Source organism: Phasianus colchicus, chromosome 21, assembly GCF_987193195.1.
Source record: "Phasianus colchicus chromosome 21, bPhaCol1.hap1.1, whole genome shotgun sequence".
In the NCBI taxonomy this organism is placed as follows: domain Eukaryota; kingdom Metazoa; phylum Chordata; class Aves; order Galliformes; family Phasianidae; genus Phasianus; species Phasianus colchicus.
Window position 1 is genome coordinate 7,184,526 of NC_143456.1, and position 23,111 is coordinate 7,207,636.

Genomic DNA, 23,111 nt, shown 5'->3' on the forward strand with positions numbered 1-23,111 from the left:
GCACTCCTGTAAGACTGGTCTTGCACCCGTATATCATTCTTTCCCCTTTATTTAGTGATGATGGGATGATTAACTGTATAATACAGAGAGCTGTACCTCGGAATGGGCATTGTACTACTTCTTTTAACTTCTCCCATTGTTGTCTGTATCTCCTAGGTGCCTGATCTCTACCAGCTAACACAGCCCTGGATGGATGCATAGCCAGGCCTGTGAGACACTTCAGGACATGCCTTCAACTTGCAGCTGAAAAAGGGAAGTTTCAATTGGAGAAAAGCACCCCCAGTTTTTTATTGCCTGCAAAAGTCGAGTGTATCACCAAGTGTGAATGTGCTCAGGTCCACCTTCTCCCCATGGGCAAGAGCTGATTTCTTTGTTTCAAAATGCTTCTCTCTTCAGAAGACTCCATGCGGCAGGAAAAAGTTCTGAATTAATTTAAAACCTACTAGAAGTAATCACAGAGATTTGGGAGACTGAAATAACTGATGCCCCGTTTGGAGTGATGGGGCTATTTGCATTTGAACAGAAGTTCAAATGCTCTATTTTAAGCTTAAACAAAAATAAAACTGTGTGTATGTCTAATTTGTAAAATTTAATAAGCATACACATTTGTTCTTCATATAATATTCTATTCATAAATCTTTGTGTCTAAATACACGTGCATACAGATCTGTATGTAAAAATGCACACAAACTCTAGTGATTCCCACCTTTGCACCTGGGGTGAGTTGCTCATGGAAATTAATTACTGAAATCCAACAGGAAAATTAAATAGAAATATTATGCTTTTTAATTGGTATCAGCTGTTTTGTTGGTTTCAGTTTTTTAATATTGTGTTGCACTCACCACTTGGTGGCATGTCTGACTCAGTGTGTGCAAGGAAGCAGGATGATGCTCAAGGAGCACGATGTCCTTATCCGATTTTCACAGGCTGTGTCCCACAGGGGAGAGATTTGTCCTTGCTATGAGAATTGCAGGTGAAGAGATCCAAAAGGAAAGGCAACGGATATGTCAAGCTCTAATCATCATCCTCTCAGAAGGAGTTTTTCTCATGCCCTTTACTCAGGTGAAGTGTATAATCAGGGAGAACTTGTTTTGCTACTGGAGACACCTGAAGAGAGCTTTACTTGGATGCTGATGAGAAACTGAAAAGTCACAGTCTCTACCAGGATATCATCAGGATTTGTTACAGGACTGGGATTACATATTTTGGCTATGGGATTCCTTCCTTTTCTCCTGGATGTGAAGACCTAGCAGGGGCCTGATCTCAGAGGAGGCTGAGCTAGAGAATTCTGCAGGATTCTGGGACAGCCTTCACCTATGTGCCATTCTACTGGAGTGTATGCATATATGCACACTTGTGTTGCCTTTCTTTACTGTGCTGGCAGCTGTTAAATGTTGGTTTTTATGTTTAAGAAATTATATATATTGAAGTGCCAAATAAATGTTTGTGTTTGGAATTGTCTGCTGCCTACTCTTGGCTTCTCTTCTGTTCTGTGCATCAGCAGCTGTGTGTCGTCTTTGTGTCACTTGGAGTTCAGGAGGATTCACAACAATGTAATGTAATGAAGACTAGATTACAGAGTAATTATTTCTGAAAACATGGTTCTGCTGTCCTGGGCCACTTGTAATGAAGAGATAATCAGAGCAGTTCAGAAGCCTTCAAAAGCTTGATGGCTGCTCTTGCAAAAAATCTATATATTAAGCACAGAAAGACTTGTACCTTGCTGGCTATTGTCCACATATTCCAAACCCAGAAAACAAGCAGAGTAACTCGTCTTTAGAGAAAAGCTCATGACATCTGTTTCTCTCTTCAGTGAATGAAACTAAGCAGTGGTTTTGTGAAAAGAACTCTGCATGTTTCAATTTCTTGTGGCTAAAGTGCTCTGCTTCATGCTGTATGTGCTTCACTTAAGCCAGCTGCACTTGCAGCTTTTAGCTGTGCAAACCATTTATTCTTGTTTCAAGGTAAGCATATAGCAGATGCTGACATTTTGCTTAACTCCATCCTCTTAGTAGCAGGACTTAGTCTTCTTGGCTAGACTAGTCTGTGCAGTGTGAGCTTTTCTCAGACTTAAATCCTGCTCAATGATTCCAGTCTGGCTGAGACTTGTCATTAATACTGGCAGCCATCAGTCCTTTCCAGTGTTTTGTGCTCCCATGTAGTATGGTTTCTTTCTGACTAAATAAAATCTGGGTCCAGCTTCCACTTTTCTGCTGAAATGGTGGCTGTCCACAAACCTTGTACTTTGTTGTTCTTACCTGGTAAACCAGACAGAACTCTTACATAGTGCCCTTTTTAATTCTTGAAAACAAAATGGATTGCACTGGTTGACTTAGTCTCCTGAGGCAGAAATCTATTCTCTTTGTGTTTTCTTACAATGAAGTGCAGATGCTATCACCTGATGATTTGTTATTTATATCTTAAAAAGCCGTGAAAGAAAAAGTGAAGGATTGAGGTTAAAATTAGCCAGTAAAACACTGGCTCCCTCAGAGCTCTGTGGATCTTATCCAGTTTGCTTTTCCTCCTTATTGGATTAAATGGAGAATGGAACTGAAATGGCTTTTTCTCTAGCCATCTGCCTCTGCGGTCCCTTCTGGCACACAAGGAGCTTGAATGAATTAGCAAAGAAATGCCTACTTAAAGACAGCACCTCCTTAAGCTCTGCCAAAAATAGAAGCATTAGTCACTCTTATTCTCTTATTCATTGACACCCTTTAGCCCTTTGCATTTTGTAGGCTGTGATGCCAAAAGGGAAATAAGAAGACTCCAAGTTCTATTTTTAACTAACAGAAGTTGTTCAGTCTCATGGGTACTTGCCTGTTGGAGTCTTCCAGGCGCCCTGTGAAATCTTTTCTGTTTTTCTGTTCATGTAGCCCTTGGTGCCCACCTTACTGCACAGTAGGGGAATGATGATGCCTCAGCTTCTGTAGATCAGTGTGCATTTCTTTAGCTGCTAGGAGATAGGGAAAACCACGTAATAAAGACTCTCTTTTTTATGTCACTAGGCTTTGTTGTCTAATTACAGCTTTCCTAAACTAAAGCTAGGTAATTACACTCGAAGTCTGCCTGAGCACTGTAGGTAAGTACAATGTCAGTGCTAAGCCACTTCATCCAGATCCATAAAATGCATGACTAGAACCATCAGTTATACTTACAATTATGTTTGCAGTTTTTATGCAATGTGGACTTTTCTGTATTAATTTCTTTCAAGTTCGCCACTCCTGACTTTAAAATTTCCTATCAATGGAATAACTGAATGATCTTTACTGTTAAAACAGGGGCCTTACTTCTATTTTGAGTATGTCTATCTTCATTACCGCTGAATTTTGGTATTCCTCTGTCTGTTAGGATGAAGCACTTTTAAGTTTTTTTCCCTATATATTTGCTTAGAGGTGGCGATTGAGGGTTTACTGGTTTAGCAGATGTTTTTGTTGATAAATTGTAAGAGTTGAATTTCAGTGTTTTTCATTATAAAGCATGTTTCTGGTTTAACTTTTGTGGTTCTTTTCTGAACCCTGTCCTGCTAATTATTTTTTTCCAGTTATGAGATTTTAAGTGATAATAATGATGCCAGCAGACATTGCATCAATTGAAAACATAGAACATAACATCTTTCTGCTTAGATATTTTCCTTCTTATATACCAAGTACCACATTAGCCCATTGGCCCCAGTGTTGTATTGAATGCCAGTCTTCAGGTGATGCTCTGTGGTGACCTGAATTTCATAAAACTCTTTTTCCATGATAACTCTCTCTCTTGTGAGAAGATGAGAAATGGGGATGATACAGCTAACAACAGAAAGAATTGTTAATACACAGTGATTTCATGTTTGTTAGGCTCTATACGATGACAGATGCTGTCCAACACTCCAAAACTCTCCACTCCACTCTCCAAACACTTCAAAAAATGAGCGTGAGCATTATAACAGTGGGTTTATATTTGGGTATTACAATATAAGATGTGCATCGTTAGATTTGCCCTACATATGAAGACCTGCACTTTCTGTCTGTGTTTCCTGTTGCCACTGACTTTGTTCTGGTTTCTGCTTTGCAGGCTGACAGCTGAAGAGGTAGAATCTATAGAGGCAGATACAGCCAACCGTTGGCAAGGAGTTTGCATTAGCAGGGCATCTCCCACACCATCAGAATCTGCAGCCACTGTGAAGTCGCTGATAAAATCATTTGACTTAGGATGTTCAGGTATGCTGTATACTTAGTATTTTTTTTTTCTTTTTGAGTGATAAATATGTATTTTTTGTCATTTTGTGTTGCTGCTTATGGAAATTTTCTGTCAGTGCTTGGTTCAGAAGTACTATCTGTGGAATGTCTCTGTGTCATTGGTTCCCTGTTCTGCTGAGAGGAAGATGGCTGGTTTTGAAACAATTGTTTCCATGCTTTTTCTTTAAAGGTAGCACTGGACAAAACATCACAGTTCAAAAGGTCCCTAGAAGCCCTCTAAGTGGAATTCCAGTGAGGACAGCCCCTGCAGCTGCTGTTTCCCCCATGCAGGTACGAGGTACTCTTTCAATCACTGGAGTATTTGAATGGATAGATGCCATGTTTGAATGACACAGCTTCAGTGTGCCAACATATGTAAGCTGACAAGGGGAAAGGGAAACTCATCTGTTTATTTGCTGTGAAACATCAAATGCTTTAGTACTAACAAATAGGATCAAAGTTTGCCTTTGACTTCAGTTTAGAGGTCTCAGTGGACGGATGTGAACTCCTTGGAATACAATTCTGAACTTTAATCACAATTATCTAGAAATTAAGTTTTAGTTATTGGTAGAGAGAATGAGCATCAGCATGAGCATGATGGCTAGTATTTTTTAATTTTCTTATACATTTTTTTGTTTCACAGAGACATTCTGTTTATAATAACACAAAGCCAGCCAGCAAAGGTGTTGTCAAGCACACAGATCTTTCAGACCTTCCACTTGCAGGTAAATTGCAGTAAAGGTACAAATATTGTATACAAATATTCTTTGCCAGCATTGTCATTAACTGTTAGTCCTTCTGGGCCACTTTTCCTCTTCACGTATGGTCAAAGAAAACATGAAAATATGTCTTTAGACTCTGTTTTAAGGAGCTTATTGATTTTGTCATGTTCCCATTCCCATCTTGATTGTAGCCTTAGGAAAAGAAAAAAAAAAACAACTGATGCACTAGGGTTTGCCAACACAAACTTGCCGTCTTTATTCCGACGTATCCGTGGCACCTCTCTAATCCATGCTGTGGAACTGGAGAGGGTTGAATTTTGTTCAGTATATGTGTGTTTGGAACAAGTCCAGAACACTGTCTTTTGGGGGCCTGATTATTTTTGAATTGAGCTTCATTTGAAATACATCAAACATTACAGATACAGATGGGACTGTTTTAGGAGCAGTCATTTTGGGGCTTGAAAGAGTTTGTTTTGAGAATTCTCAAGAGATGCATTTGTTTTCATTTCGCACTTCTGTTCTCTTGTCATTTAACATTCTTTTCTACTAGTGTTTGTTTCCACTTTTCTCTGGGGCCCTTTATTTTGCTTATCTAGTCTTGAATTTAATTATTGCACTGGAATCGAAGTTGGTATCAATAGACGACCGAATCTGTAAGGACAGATGAAAAATTATATTTGTGTAGTCAAACTGAAACTATAGGGAGAGAAAAAAGGATCAGTCAACTTCTTCAGTGGTAGACTGAATTTTCTGCAGTAAGTTTGCTAACACGGGGAGAAATTGGAACCCGCTTTCATTTTTAAACTCTTCAGATAATTTGGTAAAATGCCCTTTCCTCCATTCAAAAATGAAGAGATACTGGATCTGAACAGCAAAACAGCTTATAAGGATGGCAACATAAATAACATCTTGTCTGTGCTACCAGCTTCTGTATGAGTAAATGATAATCAAGCAGAGGTTATTAGTGGAACAGATAGTTTACTTGTATTTATCAATTGATATCCAGAAAATCCCTTGCATGAAAATATGCTCTGATCCTACACAGAACATAAAACTCTTAAAATCTCTATTGATTTATTCCACAGTGAAGCAATCTGTCAACTGTGATGTATTTCGAGTCCTTAATAATACATATCCTAGTTCAGGATGTGGATAATTGCTGTTATTACCTATAAACAATTGTTCTATGGAAATCTGTTGAAATCAACATTTCATATTTTATTAACTATTGTGTGTTAAAATTTATGGTCGCTTACCTAATGAGTTCCTATGTCTATCATTTCTCTTTGTACCTGGATTTGATTTAGCCCCAGTAATTCATTGCAAATGCTTTCTCACTATGAAGTTGTAATAGCTCTGGTTCCAATCTAAATAACCCTAGAAGGCTGTTGATCCAAGTCCTATGCAAACAAGACTGAATTAAAAAATATCCCCAAGGAAATTTAGAGTTGAAGTAGTCTCCATGATAATAATCTTCTGGCTGATTCTATCTGACTAATATTACAGCAGTGTCCTGTGATGTCCTTAATCTGACCCAAATGTGATGTGGTTGAAGAGGAGAGTAGATTACTTTGCAGGAGAGAGATGATCTACGAGTATGATCTTTTCAGTTAGAATCAGGAGTTGACTGATTCTGTCCTGGAGTTTCTAGCAGCACAAAGCAAGTCAGAGGAAGTGTATTATTCATGCAAGTGAGACGCAAAGTACAGAGCTGGATAGCATTGCCTGCACCACTTCAGGCACTACTGTATAATTTAAGCCAGTAACCACAGAGTTTGTTTTAATTCATGCAAACTGATCATGCTAACAGGATGTGATTTTTTTTCCATAATCATGTTGCATATTTTTCATATGATTATTATCCCTTTTCTTTTTCCAAATTGCTCCTTATATGCCCTCATCTTCCCCTTCTTTTCTTTGTAGCTATGTGCTTCCAATAGCTTTTATTCCTGTCTGGGAGCCATCCTTTTCTTTCTTGCACTATGCTTGAATGCATCCTGAATAGTTGGCTCAGCATTTCCTATTTGGATCATGCCATTAGCCAAGCTCAATTATGCTAATGACAGTTTAACAGTGCACTTCCTTACAGGCTAGTGAGAAACCTTCATTCCTTTTCATAATGTTTGAGTTTTATTTATTGATATGCCCTTTGTTGTAGATCTGTTTCTCTAAACAGAATATTCTAAAGTTTAAAAAGGTTCCAGAGCCTGGAACAAAAGTGCTTGTCTGGCAAATGCTGTAACACTTCTGCTGAAAATAAATGTAGGACTGATGCAGTGATAGTGCAGTTTGCTGAAACAAAGATAAGAAGAGGAATTCATACCCTTAGGCATTAATTATTTAATAATTAATATGGGGAAGTAACTGTGAAGGGAGAGAGAACATTAAATGATCTGCATTCACTTAATTTTTGATAACAACTCAGTGTCCTGGCTTGTTGACAGTTAGTCTACAGAAAAGAAAGCACCAGTTTTCCCAACATTATCCATCGCTCTACTTGATAATCGAGAGGCATGAAGATAATTTAATTTCTATGATCTCCTTAGCTTCTGTTCAAAAACTTATCAACTTTGGATTCCATGTCTACTAATCCTGTTGATTTTATATATGATATATATGATATGCTTACATATCATAAAAACAATATAATATATATATAAATGCATAATATATGTAAATAATAATACAGCTGCATTTCCTATGAACGTATTGAGAGCTCCCAAAGTCATATTACATAGGATGGCAAGCATCATGTGCTAATAAATGCCTTTTACTGCTGCCTTGAACTGGTTGCATTCAGGAGGGAAGAAGCTTTCATGTTACATGTCTGCTAGTGGCAGGGAAAAGCAAGTATTATACTAGGGTTGGTCAGACCTCTGGTGAAGATATCTGGTAATCAGCTTTTGAACCTTTAAGTTTGTAGATTTTGGTATTTCCCCTCATTCACCTGAGGCCCCTACCCCCCAGCAGGAATATCAATCACAGGAAACCAGGCAGTCCGTATTGTTGAAGTCATCAAAGCCATTCCTTGTTATGATCACCTCTAATCTGCTCAAGGTTTCCTAGCCCCATGTGTGTTTAATGAACAAATGAGTACATTTGTTTAGAATCAAAACAACAGACTGCATATTGTGTGCTGGGTGGCAGGACAGTGATTAATCAAATTCCTCAGACCGCAAGCTGGCAGCTTTTTTTTTTTTTTTTAATTCCCACAGACCTTCTGAAGGGGAGAAATGAAGAGCTGAAACCAGACCATTACCTCCGTAAAAGCCCCTCCCTGGAATCCCTGAGCAAACCCCCTATGGCCTTCAGCAGCAGAATGCTTAACTCTACCCCCAGCAGCTTGAAACCCCAAAGCAAACTCAGGTACCAGCTAAGTCTCCTGGGAAAAAAGCACACTGGAAAGATTTGATGTATTATCTGGAACCAAGATTGATGTTTTAATTAATAGACTCTTGTCTCCAGTAGAAAGCCTGTTGGCTACTCTGTCTAGCTCTGAATTACCAGACTGTATAAACTATACTCGATTCAAATTTCAGAATTCAGACTATAGTAAAAACAATTATCTGTAAGATGAGCAATCATGACAAAATGAGGATAACAAATTTTCAGGAGCTATTTAGTTGTATGCCAGAATACCATCATTATCTTACTGTAGCTTTGCACATTATAGTGAGTTAAAAGCTAAAAGCTTTGAGGCCTATGGGAGAGCCAGACACATAATTTTCCTCTGATCTCCACCATTATTCTCAAAAGTAAAAGCTGTAGGGTAGAGACTGTGCAAATTTTGATTGTTGGCCTTTAACAATCCTCTAGGCCTTGACAGCAATACAGACTGCAGTTATTTCAGTTAAATCAAATATTTGTTCTGCAGCACCTCAATTGTACAGATTCTTTAAGTAGAATGTATGCTCTGAAGTCTATTATAGTATGGTTTCCATTTAGGTTCTGTGCTGCCATCCTATTTTATCATATGGATATTATTTTCAATAACACTGAATCACACAATCACTGATTAGTCCTTAGGTATAGGGGTACAGGTTTCACATGGGGAAGAGCAAACAATCCTCCTTCCACATGTTCAAGTCCAAGTTTGATGGAGCTGTGTGCAACCTGATTGAGCAGGTGGTAACCCTGCCCAAGGCAGGGCTTTTGAACTGGGTAATCCTTAAGGTCCCTTCTGACCCCAGCCACTCTGTGATGAAGCCTCCCTCATTTTTACCTCGAACCCAAGTTGCTGGATTGACTTTATGTACAGGAAGACCCTGAGCTGAGATCTGGCTAGAGAATCATCAGACCCCCTGCATACAGTGGAGATCTTCAAGACCCATTTGGGTGCTTTTCTGCTCAACCTCCTGTAGCGAACCTGCTTTTAGCAGGGAAGTTGGACTCAATTATCTCCAGAAGTCCCTTCTAATCCCTATGATTCTATTTGTACAACAGAGGGGGGGAAAAAAAAGAGACTTAAAACTTATTTGTCTTCTTCTCCCTTACGCTCCCTTGGATTAGTGTGGAGAGAAAGGACCCATTGGCAGCCCTAGCCCGGGAGTATGGCGGTTCGAAGAGGAATGCTCTGTTGAAATGGTGCCAAAAAAAGACCGAGGGCTACCAGGTACATTTTCACTTTTCTTTAGAAAATAATTCATGATTTATTTATTTTTTTTGTCTGCATGAAGTAAGCAATGTCATTTCAAAGAAATATGTGCATTTCAGTCTGCTGATTTTTACATGTTTATTTCTGCTGGATGTTTCTGTCCTTTTCCTTCAGATTTTTTAGCATTGCTAAAGTCACTAGTATTACTATTAGTTGTTGTAAGTTGTTCAAGGTGAAATGTTTCCTGCATCAAAGATAACTGATGTTCAGAATTAGTGTGTATCAGCAGCAGCTTTGATTTGATACCACTTTTTAAAATGACATTTTAATACATTTTTGTGTGTTACAAAATTTATGTATTTACTTGTGTGGACTTGACAAAATTGCACTTTAGGACGTCACTTTCTCATCTGCTGCAGTTTAACAGAATTCTGCAAAGCGAGTTTTGACTGCTTGAGAATGTGTAATTTCTTTGTGGAGTGATTTTTCACTGCAAAACAGGCATTAATTTTGTTCAGTTCTTGTATGGCTGTTGCTGTGCTCATTAAGCTCGGACTTGTGTTTGTATACAGATGAGCTAGACCTTTGACTCTGCTTCTAACTGAGCTGGAGAAGGCAGTTTTAGACAACAGTTCATCCTGTGCTATATGCTGGCTGTGCAGGACAGTCTTGGTTTGATATAATGTTGAGATTTTTTTTTTCCTTAAGAAAAATATTGTTTGTTATTTAGAACAGAAGACAAAAGCAGTTATCACCACATGATATGCACCCTGGAGCATTTCTTTAATAAAAGCAGAGTCCAACTTTTAAAGTAAATAATATTTTTTTCTTCACAACATCTCTTTATGAAGCATTAGCTACAGGGGGCAGAAGATTGGAAGAAAAGACAGTAGCTTTTCCTTTAATAAGCCAATCTATAGAAGTTCAAGTTGTTTCTTAGCACTGGCATATTTATCTGATTTGCACATACTTCAGAGAAGGACAATCAGCAGAGAAAGCTCTTGACTTCAGACACACCTTACAAGCACTAAAGCCAAGGTTAGATTGCCTCCAATCATGTGATGCTGCCTGGAAAGCCTTTGCACTGTTCTGCAATGTTGCATCCTCTTCTCTGTTGAATTTATACTCATTTGTATCTCACCTTTTGAAATTCTCCTGGTCTTTGATTAGAACGTACTGGGGGAATATTTCCATCCAGTATTCAGAAAATGATTGGCAAAATACAACTTTCCCAAGCCTAACTTGTATTAAACCAGTAAGACCATCTCTCGGGTTAGACTTTCTCCTGATGGTATCTTTTTTTTTTTGTTTTAAATGTCAGATAAAGTGAACTTCCTCCACTTCTCTTAAAACAAGCAAACTCATCAGAGTTCACTGTAAGGAAGGCAGTCTGTAGTTTCCTTTGTATAGTTACACCCAGGTAGGACTAATGGTAATACTTTTAGAAGTTATTGTGTGGCTTTGTGAATACACAGGCCTGGTGCTGTAGGTACCAGTCTGGTAACTAGAATGACACGTATTCCCTCTGTGACAAAGTAGAAAAGGAGTTTTGTTTTTCTGTGCTGAACCCAAGTGGTGGAGCTAACTGTGTATCAGATAGCAGGCCACACAGGAGGTATGCAGTCTATTTGTTTTTCCTTTTGGTATTAGCTTCTGGAGGAAAGTATGTCCATGGGTCAGAGGACAATGCATGTCTTTGCTTTATATGTGGCTGCTGGATATTCAGAAGATGTTTCAGGAAAAAAAAACTTTGTCATTTTGATTCCTGTTCTGATGAGACTCTTGTTGTGTCAGTGGCTGTCCTCCATCATTACCATTTCTAATGCAGCAGAATGAGTCTTCGGCAGTTTTCATAAAGAGCAGGTATGGTGCTGAACAAGCACTGTAAGTCAGGAGAGCCCAAGAAGTTCAGCTCATGATGGGGGGGGCCTTATTGCTCAGAGCATAAAATTTCAGAGTAGAAATTGAAATCAAATGAACCAAAGGATAAACAATTCACTGATTTATGGTGAGAGTTTTGCCTGTCTATCCTTATTGCTTCATTTTGAAGCATTCTCTTGGACATTCTTCTTCAGATTTTTGTTTCCATCGGGCCCTCTGTGGTGTATTCACTGACTTCTCTTGAACTGGCTTTACCCTGACCCTTGCACTCATATGATAAGTCTGATATTAAGCTCCACAGGGAGTTTTTTTTTCATTCCTGAGTACAGAGCACTGGAGTGGAGTAAAGAACGTCATCCTCCTTCCTGCCTTAGCCGTGGCTCTGGTGGGAATGAAGTAATGAACTCTAGCAAGCAGAGCCCTGATGACATGCGTGACTCTTTTCTGTGCATAATATCCTTGTCTGTGAGGTATCATCTGTGCAAGTTCCTGTATATTCTGTCATGTTCTTTCTAACATGAAGCCCAGAACCACAAGTCGCTTTGGAAGCAAGCTATTTTCATCTTGGTGATGCAGTGGAAGGAGTGAAAATGAGACTTGATGCTTAGCTGCCTAACTTCTTTTTCCCATTGACACCATTGATTCCCATGCCTTCCAACATCTAATATTGACAATTATAATGTGAGCTGGCAAGGAGGAGGGGAATTCCTTTCTGTTTATATTATGGAGATACCAGATTTCATTAAATGATACAAGTAAAATGAATTAGAATAGCTAATATGCTCATGAGCTTCTACTACCCATGTCCCAGATTCCTGGAGGAAAGCTGGATTAGTGACCTAGGAGAGTATTTGGGGATAAGACCTAGGAAACAGTGCACGAGGCTCCACTTTTAAATGCTTTAATCCATACAAGGCTTATACTATAGATAGAAATTTACATCCTGCTGCTGGCATATATCCTTACACTGACTACAGTGGAACATTCCTTGGCTTTTAGCTTCAGTGTGCTGTTCCCCTGGAGGCAATCTCATAAAACAAGAGAGGAACATTGGAGGGAGTTGAGAGAAATGCGACATAAATGAATGTTGGCCTGGAGAGTTTGATTTATTTTTGAAAAAAAAATAAAAATTGCATGAGTTTCCAGTAACTGGGAAAAAACACGAAAGCATCTGTGACTCTGATCTGCTATCATTTCTAAGATCCCTATTCAAACAGTGATTTGATATCAAAAAGATATGAACACTAAGGAGAGAGTAATTATTTAGAAAGTGAAGAAGCTCTAGAATGAAAATAGAGTTGAAGTTCAGCTTAATGGCTGCCAAAAAAATACATGAAATGTCAAACACTATGGTATGTTCTACCATATGATTTCAATTGTCATATTTCAATGCCTGGGTGAATACCTTCTGGCATTTTAGGCATCGATTTTTGAATAACTGCGCAGAAGTGCTAAAAAAAAATGGCAGCAGCAAGAAGAATTGCAGTGAAATCAGGCTTTGGGCTCAGCAGCTTTTTGCAAAACCTCTCTGGGGAAAAACTCCAGCTTGGAAAAAAAAACAAACACCCTTAATCTAAAGTATGGTTCCCTGTAAGAATCTTGCACTGGCACATCTCTGGCTAGACAGATATAGACTGCTCCTTCTTACTCTGAATTTGCTGATATCATGGTTTATAATGTAGGGTGATGAGACACTTGAGTACTGCTTTTGTGGTTCTGAAGCTCAATTACTACAAGTCCTTTCAACCACAGAGCCTGCTGAGAGTAAGTCATTTGTGTTAAAATAGCTGTTGTTCTGTTGTCTAGTGTTTTTAGTTTTTCATTTATTTTAACGTTATACATCATAGCAACAATGTGAAGCAGAAGTTGGGTGCCTCTGTTCTAATAGAGGCTCTGTTCCCATGAGCCGTAATTCCTGGAAGCTGCTGAAAGTCATTCTTGTTGCATTATCACCTCCCATAATCATATCATTAGTGACTGTGGTGTTATTTAAGTGCTCAGGTTCTATTTGCTCTCTGTGGAGACCATTTGTCAAGAGTCCAAACCTCTCTAGATTAAGTCTATTGCTATCCACAGATGTATTGTGAACACATGGAACATCAAGAGGCACTTAACCCACTATCATTAGAGTTCAGGATTATTGTTTCTGCCACATACTCTCCTTAGAGAGGGGTAGGAGCTGCTGCCATGTTAATAAATATCATTTGCTTAGAAGAACTGTTTTCACATTTTTTCCAGCAACTATGCCTCCATCCTATGGCACAGAGGAAAAGAAAATCTGAGACTTTTCTCTAAAAGTACCGTCGTGGTAATTACTTTAAGCAATATTAAACTGAGTTTAATGGGCCCCATTCAGGATCTGCTTCTTGAAGAACTACCATCCTTTATAATGAAACCATCTGTGTGGTTGTCTTAAGTAGAGGGATGTGGAATAGGAGGTGGTAAAGAACACTCTAGAACAGGCAGGGAAAAATAGCAGCTATGCCTCTGAAGATGTTTTTATGTCATAGTTTCCCTACCTGTGCATGCAAGCCATTGCTTTGTAACTTACAACAGTGTGAGCACATCAGCTCACATATAGGGCAGTGCTACCCAAATTCATGCCCCTGGAAAAATCACACCAGCACGCAGAAAGTCTTTAGTAGCATGATATTTACCTAACTTTCACAGCTGCTTCTGGAAAAAGTAATTCCTTTTCATTATTCTGCACAAAATGTGCTAGCAACTATGAGCAAAGCTAGAAGAAAATGATTTATTTGTTTTCCTGCCTTATTTGGAGTCACTTAATGTTGTAGTACGTTCCAAGAACACTGTGCTGTTTCAAAAAGTATTCTTAGGAGCATGTAGAAACTATTTTTAGGGCAATACTCTCTGACATTGTATTGTTTGGTCTGAATTAGCAAAGTACAAAAATCTGTACCCCCAGCATCCTGAATATTTGTATGGAAAGTTATGAATTGTTTTCTGAAGCTTCAATTTCTTAAGACATGGGAGTTTTAGGGCTCTGGTGAAATATCCCAAGGGTATCTGTGTTCTACGTAGCTTCTAGAAATACAGAATGGCATGGAGAAGAGTCTGAGTACTTCAGCCTTCGTCTTTGCTGTATGTATTAATAGGAGTGCCTTTCAGATGTGCTTCAGGTAGCTATTCAAAAAGAAGAAAAAGGCCTATCCTGAAGTATTCCTGCTATTATAGCTATCTTAGCCTTGAGAGACAGAAATTGGAAACAAATTTCTTCCAAGCATAACCTAAAAGTCATTAAGTGTAATTCTGAGTGCCCTTACTGCATGAAGCTGGTATATCAGACCATGTAAAAGTTGTAGCATTGTTATTACGTCCTTCATGTAGTAAGGATGCAAAAGTGTGGGTAGAAAAACAAGGGCTGTGTCAATGTGTGCTGTTTGTCAAGTAATCATAGCAAGAAACAGGTTGACCAGTGACTTGGCAACAGTTACAAAGCTTTTTGTCCTTTTATATTTGTTTTAACTATCACCCAAAGATGTACAAATGCACATAGGCTGATGAGGGTATAAAGTTCACTTTGGACTGGTGGTCAGAGGCCAATGCATTTGCATTAGGGAGATGGATGCTGCTGCTGGACCAAGCAGACAAGATGCTTATTTCTCAGCAGCTGGTACAGCATGCAGATGTATTAAAGGGCTGTGTGTTTTGGAAAGAGAACCAAAAAGCTCCTTCGTGATCAGTTGTACATGAAGATGGCTGAAGAAGAACACTGAAAAAAACACCTCCAGATTGAAATGACAGCCATCTATTAATTAATTAATATAAAACAGGAACTCTTCTGTGAATTCCTATTTCTTCTGCCACACCAAACTGCGTGTTTTGGATTAGAAGCATATGAGCAGAGCCTGCTGAGTAAAAAAAAAAAGCTATCTGTCTTAGTATTTACCAATGCCATTAATGGATAAGAGTTCTTCTCTGCTGTACAATGGCATTTGTTCTAAAGTACCACACACTAGCAGATCTGTTCTGGTATGAGAAGGTGCACATGTTTGTAATAGCACTGCACCCACAGTGCTCAACACATTTTGACATTTAGAAGTGGAACGTGTGTGCAGTGAGGTTTTGTAGGAAGTGGTGTACTTGGTCTATTTCTGAGAACTGGTTAAAATTTCTGCCTGAGTTTTTTTAATTACTGCAGAAAATATTTTTGTTTAATGAAGAGGATGTTGACTTCAGAGAGACTTTTCCTATCTATGCAATAATTGAAGGGAATCTTGGGAAAAGCCATTGAAATGGGAGGATCTACCCCATGTTTAAATAAAAATTGATAATAGGGTGATAGGAGTTTTGCTCCTGAGTCTGTTTTGGGTCACCTCTGATTGTGGCAGTCTTACATAATATTGCCTTGGTTTCCCAGGCTGTTAAAATACAGATCATCTTGTCATCTCAGTGGATAATGATGAGTTTCAGTCATGTCTGGAAAGGTGTTCTGATAACAGGGCAATACTGAGGGGTTTTAATAATGGAAAATGAGTTTGAATTTTCAAGATATTCCTGATTCTTTTCCAGAATAATTCTTTTCTTATTCTACATAAAAGCACTTAGATAGCTGACTGGGTATATGCAGTTTCTCTTTATGTCCCAGCTGAAGCCAGGGCTGGGTCTGGAAAACACGTGTAGCACCCAAATCTTCACATGTTGGGAATAATCCATTTCATTACTCATCTGCAAGCCCCCTTTCCAGTGGTGCCAATTCCTAAATGTGCTTCTCCAATGCAGACAACTAATTTGAGGTGAGTTCTACCATCCCCCCCTCCCCCCCCCCCCCCCACACAAGGGGCTTTATCCTTTAAGCAAATAAAGTCTTTCGATTGGAAGGATAAAATAAATGCTGTGCAGCACTCTCACACGTAACTTTCTATCCTGCTGGGTAATTTTAAAAATAGCATTTACATTCTATCCATCCCAAAGTCCAAGACATTTTCCTTGTGTTGCCTGGATGCAGTGACAATCAGTGAAAACACTGATTGGTCACCAGCTGGAACAACTCCAAGCTGTAGATTTAAGTGGGAGAGCTGAGCCCTGTTGCTTCTTCCATCAATACTCTGTGCTACTGGGACCTTCTCCTACCTTATTTCCATCCTTTTCCATGAGCCTACCATAGTCTGCAGCCTAACCCTCTGCCCAGGAATTGCAGGACGTGGCTAATGGCACAACTGTCCATACAGATAATGAGCAATAACTGTGGGAGCGGTCACTGTGCTCGTTAGCAATTCTGTGCCAGGCTGCTGGCAGGAAGTAGCCAAGCTGCTGCCTTGGACACAGAGGGCAGCGTGTACCTCCCCAGCTCCCTCCTTTCCTTCCCAGAATGTCTGTGTGGCCATCGGAGCTCTGCTGCTGCATCTTTACTCTTGCAGCCTTGGCAATGAAAGAACACAGCCCAGCCTGTTTCATCTCTGCAGCTTGCAGCTGTGTGGTGCTTTATGTGAGATGTGAGAAAAGTGATGCAAGTGTTAGCTTTGTAGCAGGAAAGGAATTGGCTTTCAGCAGGTAAGCATAACAAATATAATTTATACTGAAGAGCAGAGAAGAGGTGCATGAGAAGAACTAATTGCTTCCTGGCCTTGCTGTGTAATTCACCTCTGCCTCTCCAGACACAGCTAACTCTCTCCCTCTGCTCTCCTCTCCCAAAGCTGGAGTGCAAAGAGATAGTTAAGTCCCACAGTGAGGAAGATGTACAAAATCCTGTTACTTTACTAGCCTCTAGAGAGTTCTTTGAAGTAGGTGACCTTAGTAATGAGAATGTTTTCATAGGGTAATTGGTATTCAAAGCAGCTTGTGTTATTTGCTAGGAAAAGTTCACATGCATTGTGTGTTATGTGTGCTGTGCCAGCAATGTGTCTCAAGCTTTTTCCTGATTTACCAGAATTTACTTTCTTTTTAAGAAGTTGATGTTAATACATTACAATGAAAAGAAAACCCAAAAACAAATCATAGTGAAATGTTTACCAGTCCACACAGTGCTGGGAGCAATACAGCCGATGGGCATGAACAGATGCTGCTTGGCTCATTAAGGTGGTTATTTGTATTTACAATTACAGTGATGATATCCATGTCAGTTGCAGCTGTATTTCACCTTGCAAGCCAAGGAAGCGGGTAGTTACATAGTTATGTTATCACATATTACTGTAAGTATCTCCCATTTGGTGCCACTTTTGCTTTTATTCTTATGACAACTTCAGTTACAGCAGCAGCACATCTACAACCAGAACAACAGAGTGAAGCTGCCTTGTAGTGGTCACAGACCTCCTCAATACTTCATGAAAGAAGAGCTGAGCTTGAAGAATACACAGATTATTTTATAATGCCCTTACAATCTAAATCTGAGTGGTATCCCTAAGACAACTTATGTCAGATTAGATTGTGCAGAGCTGTAGGGAGCACTGTTACCTATTCTTGCCAGTTTGATCCAATCTGGAAAGGTAATGAAGAACGTGAGACACACCTGACTTTCTGCTGTCTTCTTAGAAATCTTGTTTTAGAGAGACTTGCAGTGATTGGGAGCTAAGAAGAAACCTATGTTTAGTGCATGATGATAAGCTTGTTAATTTTTTGCTTTTTAATCATCCCTCCTCCCTGTGGCTATTCTAGTCATCCGATGTAAGAGAGCTGGGTGCTCCTGGGGAAAACAAAAAGTCACAAACTCGTTTGCAAACATACTAGATGAGATAGCCCTTAAAGAGCTGACACCACTTCCTTACATTGTTTCATACATATAATCAGCAGTAAGGTGCACGACTTACTGACGTGTCTTACATTTCTAGAAATGTGTTAGAAATACAGAAGGAGGGGATGGAAACACTGAGTTTCAAAGAGGTTAAAACAATCCTAATTGAGACTGCAGCTGCCCAAACCACTTGAACTGGGGCTATTAATATAGCCTGGAGGACAGAAGGTCATTTGGTTCCCCTTCCAATCTTGGCTAGCAATTTTATCACTATACAATAAATAGTATTGGTGTTCCACAAGCTATTCTCGATTGATTTTCTTTTTTTTTAATCAAGAGGTATTATTTTATATATTCCATTTATGACTAAAAGATTTGTAAGAAAATTCAAGAAGTTTCCTGGTAATAGATTGGCATTTTAAACGTGAAAGGTAAATCACTTTAGATTTGCAGCCATCCATTTAAAATAGTTGTGTGCAATTGTCCAAGCCATCTGGGTGCACCCTGTAATTACAGAAGAATCCAGGCAGTCTTCAATTTTAGGCATTAATGCCTCCCATCCATGTTAACTGGACCTGACCATATTTCCAATTCACCTATATTTCCAGTGAGCTGCCCAGATGTTTCATATATTTGGAGCATTTCAGATGAACTGGAGAATTCTGTTTGCTCAGATTAGGTCATGCTAAGAGGAGCCCTTCTTGTATTACTGCTTAGGTGATGTTTAGTACTCACCTAATCAGGGCTTAGAGTTTATGTGCTTCCTTCCAATGTGGTTCCTTTGGTAGAACCACTTTGGCTGAAGCCAAAACTTGTCCCCCACCAGTTAGGGTGAAATAAATCCAAATTAGATTTGCAGTTTCACACGGCTGTTGTTGAAGATGGATGAGTGGAGGTGGTCCTTGGGAATTGTCTTTCAAGGTACCTTGAGCAGATTTTGTATTGGAAATGTCAGCATCAGGATTTGCTGAGATATGTAGCCCATGGAAGGGAGGATTTTGTCCAGGCAAATATATAGTCTAAATATAATGACTTAAAAGCACCATACGTTGAGACTTTTGGTTTGTGAATGTGATGTAGGTCTTTGATTATTGATAGGGAGGAAGAATTCTAGAAAGCTGAGCTAATTAAGGGGGAACTGCTCTTAAAAACAGCTATTTTCCTTTGACTTATTCAATACATTTAACTAGTTCTGTCTTCAGTATTGAAGTTTATATTTTCTTTGGACTGAAATTCAGTGATTAGCCACTCTGGTGCATTCCAGGTCTGCTGTTCTGAGAGGCAGGAGGGCAACTTGTTTGCTGGGGGTGGCTGGGAAGGGAGATGCTAAGGATGTATTTATTGCAGTCTTCCTTCCGCAGAGTTCCAGTTTAGCTTCAAGCTGATTCATGTTTATAATTCATAATTCTGGGTCTTACAGAGAAAATTATGACTCAGAGAGCCATTGCTGCAGGCACAGGATCTGCATGGTGGGAATATCTTGGGTCAGTATTTAACATACTGAGGCTGTAATGAGGAGCATGTGATGTCATTGTTGCTTTTTGCTGAAGACTCAAAGATCCAGTGAAATCTGATGGGGTGGTTGTTTTTTGCTCAGACAAACAAGGAATTGTTTTTAGTGAGAAGAGATCACACAGATTTCCCTGTGGGTCCTTGGGTGGCTCTTGCAGTGCTCTGTTATCTGCAAGCAAAGGTCCTGGTCCTGGAGTGGGGGGGGGGCTGAGGTTAATGACTTGCAGGTGTTCGGTGCCTTTTGGACTTGGCATGTCACTAATGCTATAGATAATACATATGATCTCTAAATAACATTGCCTGGACTTGTTCTTATTATTTTTTGCTTTGCCTTATGTCAGGTAGATACACAGAAATGAACCATGCTGAGTCCTTTCAGACAGTCAAGCTCCCTGTGTGCTTCTAGATCCATCTTGTATTGTTCCCACTGCACATATGAACTTTCTTTTGAAGTGAGTGGAGTGTTTTCTCTGACAAGAAACCTGGCTGCTACCCTGGAAATAGCTTTGTCTGGATTACCCTTACGCTATTAGCAGTTCTCTACCACTGCCCCAGCAAACCTTACACTCAGGTCTTTCTGTGCTCCTGTTTTGCCACTCCACTGGGCATGTAAAGATTCTTGTGTCATTCTCTTGTGGCCTATCTTGGTGTTAGGCTGTTTGCTGATAACATGTACTGGCCTCAGTAAATTTAACACTTCAGTAATTTGGAGGTCAATCCTTTCCCACTAACTGCAGATTGATAAATAATATGTACTTTTTCCATCAGAAACTTCACTTCCTGTTGCAACTTTATGGCTTAGGCAATGCCAGGATAGTTCTCAGAGTAAAATATTTCTTTCTTGCAATGGTATTCAACTACTATGTCTCTTTTATCTCCACTGACAGATGTGCTTAGCCCAAAATGCAATCTGGTGGCTAGTACAGTAATGACTGCTGATGATAACCTGCTTGCTCAGTTCATTAGGCTTGTAGATTTATTACTGCAGGAGTATTTTAACTTGAAATATTCTGAACTCTTTCAGTTCATATTTTATTGTAGATATTAACTTCTAATCTGAAATCCTGAATGGACAGAGTCCAGGTTGGACAACTAATCAATGAGGCATAAGTGAAAAGCATATGCTGAAATACTTATCAGCTGGGTTTTAGTGCTCTGCATGAGGTTTTGTATGAGAAATGCAGTAAAAGATGTGTTCTGGGGGGAATCTTGAAAGAGGACAGAAAATAGCTAAATAAATAAAGTTAAGTAGCAGAGAGTGAGAGCCGACATTCAGTGCACTGAAGATCTGGCTAAAAGGGGATTTCAGGATGTCTGAGCACCTGTCATGATGTGAGAGATGGTGCACTACTGTTGTATCCTGGAGCCTTCCATGCTTTGAACATTTGGAACTTTTCTAACCACAATCCCTATTATATTTTTAGCTTGTTGTTGGAACTACAGCAATAAAACCTAGCCTTGAGGATTCCTGGGCACACTGGTATGGCTCCATCAGTGCATTCAAGAACGTTAGAAAGGTCACTTTGTTCACAGAATCAGATGGGACCACGAGTGCATGTTTAACTGTAGCTCTGCTCACAAGAGAATCTGTGTGAAGAACCCTGGGTGCACTCTGTGTCCCAGTAATATTTTTATTTTAAAGGTGTTCTTAAAGGTGGCTGATTTTAAAACATCTGTTTCTGTTCCTGCAATTGCTTATTTGAGCAAACTCAGGATTGCTGTCATGTTAGGAAAATGTGTGTCAATAATGTTTAAGTATTTATTTCTGTTCTGTCAGGATCTTGTACTCGTTACCAGGGTCTCTGTCACCTTTATTTGTCAGCAGCTATAGAAGTAGGAGAGTGAGCATCAGGAAAATCTGATTCATCCTCAACTGTACTTAGGGCTCGTTTTGTGAATTTGGATAGATGATCAAATTCTGTATCTCTGACTTCCCGTTCTTTATCCACCTTTTGTTCAGTTCCCTGTGACGTGCAAATGAAAGCTGCTGCATTGACAGAGAATATAAGAATGCAGACGTGCCTTCATGCAAACAACTCTGCAAATTAGGCACATCTGCCCAGCTCCTGGAAAGCTGCCCACTCAGCTGCTGGTGCTGCCAATTTGGAGCCTCTCTCTCATACAAACAAGCACATTCTTTCTTTAGGGCTTGAGAACTAGGTTATATATTACCAGTCTGATATGGTTTTTGATAAGAAACTGAATCTTGTTGATTACACATTCTCATTAAAGCATGTATCTGTGTGAAGGTAGCATGAGGTCAAATACACAGCATCACAGAATGGTTGAGGTTGAAAGGGACACCTGGAGGTCACCTGGTCTGGCCTCCCTGTTCAAGTGTTCAAGTGGCACTGTTAAGGAATGGTTTGTTTCCTCTTACAGAATATTGATATTACCAACTTCAGCAGCAGCTGGAGTGATGGGCTGGCCTTCTGTGCTCTGCTGCACACGTATTTGCCTGCACATATTCCTTACCAAGAGCTCAACAGCCAGGATAAAGTAAGTTTTGTTGTACTTAATCGTAAACAATCTGCTGAATGCACAGTGAACATTATCCATTTTGATGGAGACACAGTGCTCCAAGATCTTGGTATTAATTCATAGAAAATAAAAAGGTGGGAGCAGCAATAAGAGGCAAGTGTCATTTAAGAACTCAGCAGATAAACTGCAGCTTTTTTTTTTTTTACCTGGGACCTGATCTAGCTGCTTTGTCTGTGAAAATACCAAGCCTGGTGTTTTTCAGTATTCAGGTGTTTGTCACCTGCTTATTTAAATTTACTGTTTGTTCCAGACACAAAGTAGAATTCCAGAATCATACTTTGATAATCCTTTTGAACCTTCGTTTTATTTTTACAGAAGAGAAATCTGCTGTTAGCATTTCAAGCTGCCGAAAGTGTGGGCATCAAACCCAGCTTGGTGAGTAATCAACTTTTAGCAAAGGAAGAATTGCTGCCTACATCATTCCAAAGATTTGTTGCCATGTGGCTTGTCAGTCAACTTGCACTGAAAATGCTCATTGTGTGCTAGGGAATGTGCAGCACCATCTCTGAAAGTTTGTGTTGTTTTGAGAAGTCCCAGCAGACCAAATCTGTAGTGTCGTTGAATTAATACAACTTAAAGTAACTTCTGGGAGTCATCTGGTATTAAAATTGAGAGTATTGATTATGTCTTCCTCTCAGAAGCTTATTCGAGAAAATGATTCCTGTTTGCATGGGCAGAGCCCTGTATCAGCCTGCTAGATTGTTTGCTTTCCTTTTGTTTTACAGTTTTAAGAAACAGAAGGATAATTTTCTTGTTAAACTGTTTAAAAAGCCTTTGCTTAAATCAACAATTTAATGGCAAGAAAGGTAAGATTAATATGAAGGAGGAAATATTATGGGTTCATAAGCTAAATTACAGAATCAAGGACATGCAAAGAAGCAGTAATTTAAATAAAATGAAATTACATAGAGAATTAATCTTTGATTACAGATGGAAGAGACCTTTTCAGGATG

At 39.3% G+C, this 23,111-nt stretch overlaps 1 protein-coding gene across 7 annotated transcripts in view; it reads left to right on the plus strand.

Annotated features, from left to right (window-relative positions):
- SPECC1 (sperm antigen with calponin homology and coiled-coil domains 1) overlaps window positions 1-23,111 on the plus strand; it is an 83,208-nt gene that overhangs the window by 54,937 nt on the left and 5,160 nt on the right. For all 7 annotated transcript variants that reach the window (XM_090122401.1, XM_031591610.2, XM_031591611.2 and 4 more), the window contains 7 exons: window positions 4,054-4,199; window positions 4,408-4,508; window positions 4,861-4,942; window positions 8,155-8,305; window positions 9,449-9,551; window positions 22,000-22,116; window positions 22,474-22,533. In XM_090122401.1, the coding sequence (XP_089978527.1) occupies window positions 4,054-4,199; window positions 4,408-4,508; window positions 4,861-4,942; window positions 8,155-8,305; window positions 9,449-9,551; window positions 22,000-22,116; window positions 22,474-22,533 (760 nt within the window). The remainder of the gene's footprint in view (window positions 1-4,053; window positions 4,200-4,407; window positions 4,509-4,860; window positions 4,943-8,154; window positions 8,306-9,448; window positions 9,552-21,999; window positions 22,117-22,473; window positions 22,534-23,111) is intronic.